The sequence below is a fragment of the Trichomycterus rosablanca genome, chromosome 1 (assembly GCF_030014385.1).
Source record: "Trichomycterus rosablanca isolate fTriRos1 chromosome 1, fTriRos1.hap1, whole genome shotgun sequence".
Lineage (NCBI taxonomy): Eukaryota > Metazoa > Chordata > Actinopteri > Siluriformes > Trichomycteridae > Trichomycterus > Trichomycterus rosablanca.
In genome coordinates, this window is record NC_085988.1 from 33,941,941 (window position 1) to 33,953,865 (window position 11,925).

Below are 11,925 nucleotides of genomic sequence, written 5' to 3' on the forward strand. Positions count from 1 at the left end.
CTACCGGAGGAAACCCACGCAGACACAGGGAGAACATGCAAACTCCCCACAGAAAGGACACGGACCGCCCTGCCTGGGGATCGAACCCAGGACCTTCTTGCTGTGAGCGACAGTGCTTCCCACTGAGCCACCGTGCCATGAGGGGTTGTTAGTTAGCTAATTTACAAAGTTTGTCACTTCATAATTTGCACTCTGCACTGGATTCAACATCACACTAATTTAATTTTTTTACTAAAGGTTTTACTAGTCAAACAATACATTCATTTACTCTTATAAAATATTAAAAAGATCCAAAACTGGAAAGGCACAAATGTAAGCACAACTGTTATTAGCAGTAGCAGTAGTAACAGTAGTAAAGTGTATTAATAAATTGTATCTTTTTTGTTTCGGCTATTTATTTAGTTCTATTTTTGTTTGTTTGTTTTAACCTCCGTTTAAAAATGTATTTGTATTGGGTAGTACAGATCTACTGAACATGCATAGTCATCTTTCAGCTCTGGGTGTTGTGGTGAATATCCATCACACTGCAGGTAAGATGAGAAAAAGCTGAACCACGCATTTTTCTGGTAAAAACATATTTTAACACAATGTAACCACCGCAAATCTATGAATAAATCTCCCCTTATACATCATTGCTAAATTTATACACAATATTTTTATGAATTTCCCACCAATTTTCTCCCAATAATCAATGAGTTTATTAAGGCTTTCACAAACCATTAACAAACTGAGATGGCTCCAGAAGTAACTGAACAACTGGATCAGCACACTCTTGATTATCCTCAGCAGTAATAATACCTGATTATCAGTTTTATGTCACTCACTTTAAATTACATAATTTTCTTCATTGTTTACACCATTGTAAACTGTTCTCAATTTGATATTGTTATCAGGTATCCTTGGTGAGACTACTGCCTCACTTCATAAACAGCTGCCTTAGAACTTTGTCCATTATTCATTCTATCTTTTCATAACAAGTCAGGGTCAGACATCTGGAATACATTTGTTAAAATACATTGTAAAAATAAGCAAAACCTAAAGCATATTGTACAAATATGAAATACATAATACACTGTAAAAATAGATAATACAGCCTTTTCAGTATTTAATTATCTCCAAATAAATACTTGCATGGGGTGACTGTACGCACACATAGTTGTTACTATTATACTTTCATCATTTACACAGTTCTATTTTGTTGATCATACATATAGTACAAGAAGAGAATTATAGGGAACAGGATTTTTGGACTAATGCACATGAACAGATGTACACTTATCAGAAATACAGAGCACTGTTGTTTCTTATCAAAGCTCCTTTCAAATCTTTCAAAGCTGCCTTGTTTTCCTCCTTCTAAAATCTCTTTCACACACACATAGACACCATAGATACCAGCACCTATTTAACTGTAAAAGATGTTCCTTACACACATACAGAACTAACAAACATTACTGGGCCTTACTTTATAGTGTATTTGATTCACATAATTAATCTTTGGTTTTACATTGATCGTACAAATAAACGATAAAATCAAAATCAAAAACTCAAGCAAGAAAAGACAAACTTTTCACTTGTGAAGTGTGTAATGCCCTGCAATAAACTGGCACCCTGTTCAGGCTGTTTTTCCAACATGTGCTGTTGGGACTGGCATTGATCAGCCGCAGTACTGATCAGAATAAAGCAGTTACTGCTGATAAATTAAATAATTTACTAATTAAATCTCATTAGTACAAAATGTATTAATTAAATCTTTTAATAAAGCTAATTAAAACAAATATGAATGAGTGCAATAAAATGAACATATTTAAGAAGCAGCAGGTGAAATCGTCTGCTCTGAATTGTCATTAAGTAAATAAATGTTTGAGTGTTATGGATATGGGCAAGGACGGATTAAGGATAGTCTGGGCCCAAGGACCCTCTAATGGTATGCCCTGCTCTTCTCTAGGGCCCCCTGGTGGGGGCTCTCATAACCAGGGCCCTCTAAAAATATGCCCCCCTCTTTCCTAGGACCCCTAATAGCCAGAAGTCGAAGTCAGAGCAGTGCCACAACGCCTCATCCATTTTCATAAGGGGCCCAAAAGCATGGCTAGGGCCCAAAAGCATGGCTAGGGGCCCCAAAAGCATGGCTAGGGGCCCCAAAAGCATGGCTAGGGCCCCCAAGAGGCCCTGGGGTCAAAGTCCCTAATAGTCAGAGGATCCTTAAAATGGAGGGCCCTCGGAAATAAAAATATATTATATCATGAATGTTGATAGGCATCGCAAAATGTTTTGGGCCAGGGCCCCCCGGGGCCCCCTGACCTCAAGGGCCCCTGGGCGCTGGCCCCACTGGCCCGGTCAGTAATCCAGCCATGGATATGGGTCCTTTCCATGTTGTGTACCCGCCTTATGCTCAGTGGGTTCGATGGAACCGTACTCACCGCGACCCTTAACAGAATAGAAAGGTTTGTTGTTTTGCCTTTAGATGGCAGTATTTAATGAATCGCTGTTACTGACAAAGAAAAGAAGAAGTGTGTGTCATTGACGCCTGATCACAGGATCTATCATGGTACTGCATTTTATTCTTATTTTATTCTGAATGTCACTTATTATCGATGTGATTATTTAGTTAATAATCCTTTAAGTACAGCAGCAAACAGTTAAAGGAGAGCAAATAGAACCATTGTTCGCCAGTGTTGCCTGTATTGTAAGTGATCTGAGCTGAGTTAGATTAAAGCTCAGTCATTTAAAATATTTTTGTGCATGTTCTGTTTCAGCGGTTCCGGTTCTGTGGAGATCTGGACTGTCCAGACTGGGTTTTAGCTGAAATCAGCACATTAGCACGAATAGTTAAGTAACTGGTTTATACTACTGCATTATACCACTAACACATACACATCATGTGATCTCAGTCATACTGTGCTGCCTTCAAGTTCTTCAAGTCGGAAATTCTATGTTGCAACATTAGCACACAAAGTCAACAACAATTCTGTAATCACCACAGAGATTTAAAACGACTTATTTTGAGAATATACTCCATGCAAATATACGAACGCACCTGGCTGTGTCTAAAACACTAAACAACCGTATTGTTATATTGTATTTGTTACCACATGCGGCGCTGTAACAGCTGTACCTATTCTTTTACACTTAGAATGTAAGTGTGTTTATGTCCGGTTTGTCATGGTACAGCAGTGAGGGAAGTCTACCAGTCAAAATGTTGGACACACCTGATTGAAGTGAATTTATTTGCCAACAAGTGCTCAGCAGATGTGGTATTCCCTACAAAGTGCTGTAAATGCATTACACCTGATCATCAAATCCCAGGCTTAATGCTTTTAAGAAAGTAAAATACAGGACTTTTCATTTACATTTACATTTTCGGCATTTAGCAGAAGCTTTTATCCAAAGCTTGTCTAAGCAATTGAGGGTTAAGGGCCTTGCTCAAGGGCCCAACAGTGGCAACCTGGCAGTGGTGGGGCTTGAACCAGCGACCTTTCGATTACTAGTCCAGAACCTTAACCATTAGGCTACAACTGCCCCTCACCTCTTTAGGTCACTGCAAAGTCCACACTTTTATTTTACACTTGGGTGGCACGGTGGCTCAGTGGGTAGCACTGTCACCTCACAGCAGGAAGCAAGTTCGATCCCCAGGTAGGGCAGTCCGGGTCCTTTCTGTGTGGAGTTTGCATGTTCTCCCTGTGTCTGTGTGGGTTTCCAAAGACATGCAGTCAGGTTAATTGAAGATACAAAATTGTCCATGATTGACATTAAACTTGAACTGATGAATCTTGTGTAACGAGTAACCACCTGTCCTGTCATGAATGTAACCAAAGTGTGTAAGACATGACGTTAAATCCTAATAAATACGTTATTTTATACTTTTATTGTATTATTAAGTAAAAAAAAAAAACATTTTCAACTAGGCACCTCCAATTTTGACTGGAAGTGTTTGTACAAAAGGAAACATATTTGTTCTGCTTCTGCCCTATTGCACAAAAATATTATGAGCATATACTGGAGAAACTAAGCACTCCTGCTGATGACATCCTGTATAAATCAAAATCATGCCTGGCCACACCATATTAACGCGTTGGAACAAGATCCTAATGCATTGTGAGAACTTAGTAAGGCTTGGGAACGAGATTTGCAAAGACAATATATGAGTTATGAGTTAAATCAGGTGTGATCGATGATGTATAATGCTAAGCTCTGCAGATCTGTCGCCTTTTAGAACTTAGATTTGTCACTGGCACATACGTACTATGTAATGTTATTAACAACTAATTTACATTATTTTGAACAGTAAACTAAATAAATGTATTTTCTAAGTATGGGACATACTTTCATTTTTAACCCTAAATTAAGAACTTCTGAGGAGCACTTGAAGGCAGCAGTACACATTATGTTAAGAACAATAGCCCTTATGTCTTTATTTTCTCATGCATTACACCACAGTCCAGCATCAAGATGAAACTGCTTTGTGTGCAAGTCATAAGAGACCTCCTCGATGAAGGCATTGATGTAAGTGTTCTAATATTTTTTGGCTCAGAAATAATTGCAGCTGGGTATCTTTTTTGACCATATAAATATCTAATAAAACATTTTGCACATATTATAACTACTTTAACTGACTTGATTATTGTTTGTTAAATGTTGCTTGCAGTTGTAAGCAGCAGTTTTAACAAAAGTCTACTTAATTATCTTAAATCTACTTAAGTGTTACCTTGGGTTTAATTTCTGCCAGTCTGCCTGTAGATATGGTCTTAGTGGACTTTGGTATGTTCTCCCATGCACATGTGGAGTTTTCTTCAGGTAGCAGTTTCTTCTTCTAGCATCTCTCAGAAACAGGAATTTGAAGGGCTGTTGCATACATCAAATTGTCCCTTCATGTAATACAATTAATATCTGTGTATGAATACAACTACACGCAGATCCACACAAGTGACTTTAACATGCAGTCAGACACCATACTCACACACATTTTCACACCACCAAACAAAAATGTCACAAAAGTATATTTATTGAAATATAATGAAAATCTAGTCTCAATTGACTCAATTTACTTACTCAGTGTGAAACCTGGGCCTGTTTAGTTAAACACAAAGCAGAAAAGAAGAAATACGAAAGTACATAGCCATGCTGCGAGTGAGACAATGCCACAGGTAATAAGCCTTAGAGTACCAATCAGGTGAAATTGGATAATCTTCCACGGCACACTTGATGATTTCTCACGGCACACTTATGTGCCACGGCACAGTGGTTGGGAAACACTGTTTTAAACAATGCTCTAACATATCACTACATAACTCTCTAAACTTGTATTAAAGTATTAAGTTTTGCCTTATTGGTGTTACGTTGACGTCGTCATTAATACTTGCTTTTCTTTTTAGTATGACAAAGTCACAAAACTGACCTCTGATGCAAAATTTGGTGAGTTTAACCTTGTTTTTTGCACTGTATAGAGTGAGTCATCCAAATTTTGGGATTTACTCATTTATTTCCATTTCATCAACTGCCTTATCCTGGTCAAGGTAAGGTGGTTCCGTTTCACCAGGAAACACTGGGCATGACACAGGAATACCTGGACAGAGTGCCAATTCATTGCAAGGCTTCAGCCATCCCCAATTGCAGACACAGCCAAATATGTCTGTGTAGACTCCCGGGTAGCCAATAGTGCTGCTGAGATTCCAACCCGGATCTCAGCAGTGGTGGCCTGGTGCCACCCGAGCACAACTGTGATGTTTTACATAAATAAACCATACTTTGTTTTAATTATGTTATTAATATTTGTTGAGTTTTGTTAAGTTGAGTGATGTCACCTTTATTGTTGCACCTTTTAATGACCTCTAATCTTTATGATCTGTGTTCTCATAGAAAGTGGCGATGTTAAAGCAACAGTTGCAGTGCTGAGCTTTATTTTATCCAGTGCTGCAAAGCATAATGTTGATGGTGAATCTCTGTCCAGTGAACTTCAGCAGCTAGGCTTGCCCAAAGGTAAGACTAATCTTAAACACACAGACTAGACTGTTACTATTACTTTTCACCTAAGTAAAATTGCTTCTATACAGTATATGATCAAAAGTACATGCCACTTCTTATTTTTGGGTTCAGGTATTTTAGGCACACTAATCGTGTATATAAAATAAATATATGCTTTTTGTGGCAACAGTTTCTGTTGCAGCATGACTGTGCCCCTGTGCACAAAGCGAGTTCCATAAAAACGTGGTTGATGAGGTTAGACTGGAGAAACTTTACCAGTCTTTACTGACCCTTTACTTCAACCAAACAAACACCTTTGGTATGGAATAGTAAATGTAAACCAGACCTTTTCATCCCATATTAGTGCATAACCTTACAGATGCTCTTTTGACTAAATAGACACTAATTCCACCAAACACACTTCAAAATCCCTTGAGAAAAAAGGGGTGTAGGCTGTAATAGTCACAGGTGGGCACTCTGTATTAATGCCCATGGTTTTGAAAGGGTATGTGCAACTAGCTCATGGTCGGGTGCTCCCATACTGTTGGCTGTATAGTTTATGCAAGAGACAGTGTGCAATATAACAAAATAATGGATTGGGGCATTGTCTTTCTATAATATGGAAAATTCATTCCTCTACATGTGCCATTGAGTCGGTGTCAAGAAAAGTGGAATAAAAGTAGCCAACATGCCAACTTGGAGGAAACTAAGTAAAACTATGCCAACATAGGGAGATAATTTCAAACAGTTTCTGGAGCTAAGGATCAAGTTGTGGAACGCAGTTCCAATTGTACTGTACAATAGAAGCAATTACAAGTATTGATAATTATAAATGCTTCAAATTTAAGATGTGGCCCTGTTAGACTGTAGAATCTCTGATTTCATATTCCTTAAATAGAGTGCGGTCAAATATAATGGAATATTTTTTTTTAAACCACTCAACATTAATTTTAGTACCTGGCACTAAAACCACTACATTAGCACTGTAAAATATGTGCCCTTTGGATAACATAAGATAGCCTTTTATTATCTCACAGGGAGAATTTTGCAACGTTACAGCAACTTTCAGGAATAAAGAGGCACAGTGGGATATTCCGCTAGCACACCAGTGCCGAGATTCTCAACTTCTCGGTTTGAAACTCGATGTTGCCACCGGTCAGCTGGGTATAATCCATCTAGCAGGCATAATTGGCAGTGCCTGCAGCAGACATGGTTCTGCTATGGCGGGATGACCAGACTATGTGGGTGGGGTCTTCAAACACTGTGTAAAGACCATGATTGGCAAATAGAGGGGCGCCTGTGCAGAGTGCATGGGTGAAAAAGGGTTCCGCTAAGGGCTGCGCACGGGTCGGAGAAGGCGTGAGCAGCAATATACCCACCTCGACTGCAAATCAGGGGTCCCCCAGCAGTGGAAGACAAATTGATTATGCTAAATTGACATTACGCTAAATTAATTTTATCTCTAAATATCAAGTGGACCTGATTCCTCAAACACCTTAGTGATTTTAACTTGATAGATGTGTCTTGTTCTAGCAGGAAAGTCTGTGGAGTAGCTGTCCTTTTTAATGCAAAGTAATGTAATTTGGTGATATATCCCCCTCCCTCCTTTCAATAGCTCTGCACTGCACTGAAGGACACACCACAGTGTTTGTTATTTACATTCAATAGGCCACCCAAATATTCTGCAATCTTTATTACTAAAGTACTGTTTGCTGTATTTATTTTTACTTATTTATTGGTGACCCCAAAATCCACAGAGAAAACCCAACCCAATGCTTGCTCCAAGGTCACACAGGTCTTTTTATGCTGATCATGTCTGCTGCATTAGTGTGTACACTAAAAATGTGAACAATGTCATGTAAACTTTAGTAAGACCTAGTTCCTGCCCACATTAAGCCAAAACCCCCAACATGTTTCTTTAAATAGGGCTGAATATTAGTATCTGTGTCAGCACTGTTTATAAACTGGTGTTTATTATTTGAATACACATGTTTCCTACAGAGCACACAACTGGACTGTGTAAATCGTATGAAGACAAGCGCATGGCCCTGCAGGAGAAGCTTAAGGAGAGCAGTCTACGTTGTGAGTATAGCAGAGAGTTAAGCATTTACTCCTACTCAACAGCATAAACGGTGCACATTCTGCTTTGGTTTAACCATATACAAGAATCAGCTTATCACTTTGTGTGTGTGTGTATATATTCAGTGGGCCGACTGGAGGCGGTAAACTGGAGAGTGGACTACACTCTTAGCTCTAGTGAACTTATGGAGGTGAATGAACCCACAGTGCAGCTGAGGCTTCAGTCCCAAAACCCTGAGTCTGGCTCCACTGAATCCACAACAGTATCTGTCACTGCTGACAAGTTCAGAGTGCTGTTAGCAGGTAGGACTAAGTTGTGTGTTTTTTTTTATAAAAAAAAAGTCATTTACAATATTTAAATTCTGTTTAATGTACAATATTAATGTAAAACCCTTCTTTGCTTTATAGAATTGAAACAAGCTCAAGTCATGATGAATGCACTGCAGTGATTTCCCAGTATGTTTATTTTTGTAAATTATTATTTTTATTATTATCTTACACTTACATAATCAAGCTGACACAAAAACAAGTAGCATTTTATCTGTTGATTGCTATCTGTTGTAAGATGACTGTATCTTGTCATTACACAGAGCTACACTAAGTTTGTGTAGAACAAAGGAAGTAATTTTGTGAATAGAAACGTTTGCTTCATCTAAACATTAAAATTATGGAATTAAAGAATGATGAAAATGTACACATACATCAATTGCATTGAATTGTACACAGTTGTGAACTAATTAGAACTAGCTTAATTAACATACATTTTTGAAATTTTCGTTACTGCTATTTCCTTGAAGCATTTTGTACATTTTGTATTAATGTTCATAAAATATTTTTAACAAGTTTTGTGTTGGTTATGGTTGTGTTTTATACTTATAATATTACATATTTTTAAATCTATTTTGAGTGCAAATAAAAACCCAGACCAATTTATGATCAAAGCAATGATTTATACAGTTAAAGTTAAATGTTTACATACACCTGCAGGGGACATGTTTGTCATGGAAATCTAGGGATTTTAATATTTTCTTTAACAGTTATTTGGCTAAATGATGAGAAAATAATTTGTCCAAAAAATTATCCCTAATTTGAGTTGTTGGGTTTTTTTTTTACGTCTTTTGTGGGTTTTCCAAAAAGTTACAAACCATGCTTGGTTAAAAACATACAGTAAGGAGAAAAAAAGTGTTCAACTACTTTTGTTTCTGTTTTATAATATACTTTTGTTGCCTTTTTGACTTTATAATATTATATATTGTCAAATAATTCAAAATTTTATCACCTTACAGTAATTATATTACTTCTAAGTTGAACAGTAGGGTATTTGTTTTTATGTTTAGAAGCAGTTTAGATTTACTATATTAAAAATACAGGCCCTACAGTAAGAAACTCAATGCAACAAATGTCCATACACCTTTTATTACTGAGATTTAAATTTTAAATATTTTTAAATACTTAGTGTGTCCACATTTAATTTTGACGACAGACTCAATCCTCCTCAGCATGGAAGATACCAGTGTTGCACAAATATCTGGAGAGATTTCTTTTTACTTGGAAAAAGAGACTGATGTTATGCAATGTCCTTCCCACTTTCTGTGCTGTCACAGAAACTCCTATATGTATTCATTTTTGTTGCATTGATTGTCTACTTTGAGGCCTGTATCTTTAACATAGTCTTTCTAAAGTATTTATTTTTGGTTGTTTATAAGAGGGAATATTCTATTTGTCAACTTAGAAACAATGCCATTATTAAAGAGGTGATACAATTATGAATTATTTAACATTTAAGTAATATTGCACAGGGGTGTACTCACATGTAGATAAACAAACTGACTGACAACAAAGAGTCACTAGAAATTAAGTATTTTTAAAACGACAAAGCTGAAGGAATAGTATGACTGAATAGGAATAGTATGGCTGAAATATAGCTGCAGGTGCATGATGTCCAGTTTAGTGGACACATGGTTATTCAGAGGTTACTCCTTATGTGAAATCCACATTTGAAAAATAAAACAATTATATTATTCCTTAGATGTTACATTATGTCGTAATATTTTTTAACCTGCATGGATCTTCTAGATTAGAAAGATCGGCAAGATATTCCTGCCGTGCGACAATTGTTTGGCATTTCATCGACCATCTTGGTCGAAAGGAATTCTAGCTGCACTAACAACTACTGACCACTGGGTAGAATCATTTACAGTGATGCAGTGTCCACTGTAGGGGTTGATATGCATTTACAGCATGGAAACCTGTGTTTGTAAAAAAAAAAGTTGCTATTGAATAGCTGTCCACTGTAGTGACCACTATGCATCAGAGGGTTAAAGGCAGAATTAATGCAAAAAGTACATTGAGATTTTAGAGCAACATATGCTGCCTTCAAGACATACATGCACTTTTACCAAGATTATCACATGCTGCACATATTACACAGGCATGACTGTAAAGGGGGTACAGGTACTAGACTGGCCTGCCAGAGAGAATGTGTGGAGAATTTTGTAATGAAAAACATATCAGTGACAACTCAGTGTTGCACATCCTAATACCTGTTTGCATGAGGAAATGGACAAATGCCTCCTGAAACACTTCATCGCTTGTATTCGCTCGTCTGCCTTCACACGCATATGAACTTGAGTGACATCCCATTCTTAATCCATAGGGTTTAATATGATGTCGGCCCACCATTTGCAGCTTTAACAGCTTTAACATTCCTCCAGAAGCGCATTTGTGAGGTCAGACATCTGATGTTGGATGTAAAGGCCTGGCTCACAGTCTCCGCTCTAATTTATCCCAAAGGTGTTGTATCGGGTTGAGGTCAGGACTCAGTGCAGGCCAGTCAAGTTCTTCCTCACCAAACTCGCTCGTCCATGTCTTTATGGATCTTGCTTTGTGCACTGGTGCGCAGTCATGTTGGAACAGGAAGGGGCCATCCCCAAACTGTTCCCACAAAGTTGGGAGCATGAAATTGTCCAAAATCGCTTGGTATGCTGAAGCATTAAGAGTTCCTTTCACTGGAACTATAAGGGGCCGAGCCCAGCTACTGAAAAACAACCCCACACCATAATCCTCCCTCCACTAAACTTTACACTCGGCACAATGCAGTCAGTTGCACATGTGGCATCCTATCACGTTACCATGCTGGAATTCACTGAGCTCCTGAGAGCAACCCATTCTTTCACAAATGTTTGTAGAAGCAGTCTGCAGGCCTAGGTGCTTGGTTTTATAAACTTGTGGTCATGGAAGTGATTGGACCTAAATTCAATAATTTGGGTGAGTGAATACTTTTGGCAATATAGTGTATCTTAAGTACCAAAACCCCTTTTAAGTATTGTGAGTAGGGATGGCAACAATGCCAAAAATAGCACCACGAACACCAATAGTCATAATAATTTGTTAGTAAAATTATGTTATCAATGTATTACAAATCTCCTTTTCCTTGGCCTTTTGTCCCATTTGGTTGCAGGGTCGGCTCTCGGCGGATCACGATCCGCGAATCGATTTGGCACAATTTTTACACCAGATGCCCTTCCTGACTCAACCCTCCCTATTTTATCCGGGCTTGGGACCAGCACTACAATGCACTGGTTTGTGCATCTAGCAGCTAGGTATCTATAGGACAATTCAGTGTTTCCAATTAGCCTGGTGGCATGTTTTTGGACTGTGGGAGGAAACCGGAGCACCCGGAGGAAACCCACGCGGACACAGGGAGAACATGCAAACTCCGCACAGAAAGGACCCGGACCGCCCCACCTGGGGATGGAACCCAGGACCTTCTTGTTGTGAGGCGACAGTGCTACCCACTAAGCCACCGTGCCGCCCTATCAATGTGTTACCAATAACTATGATTAATATGTAGTCAATTACCACCTGGTAAGTACATACTCATACAAG

General features: G+C 38.3%; 1 protein-coding gene across 1 annotated transcript; it reads left to right on the forward strand.

Moving 5' to 3' along the window:
* The first annotated feature begins 2,494 nt into the window (after positions 1–2,494).
* commd4 (COMM domain containing 4) lies at positions 2,495–8,792 on the forward strand. The gene is made up of 8 exons (XM_063002060.1): positions 2,495–2,545; positions 2,754–2,825; positions 4,435–4,500; positions 5,370–5,409; positions 5,854–5,973; positions 7,960–8,040; positions 8,164–8,340; positions 8,446–8,792. Exons 1-8 carry the CDS (start codon positions 2,543–2,545, stop codon positions 8,484–8,486), a joined length of 600 nt encoding a protein of 199 aa, XP_062858130.1. The 5' UTR covers positions 2,495–2,542; the 3' UTR covers positions 8,487–8,792.
* Positions 8,793–11,925: the final 3,133 nt, after the last annotated feature.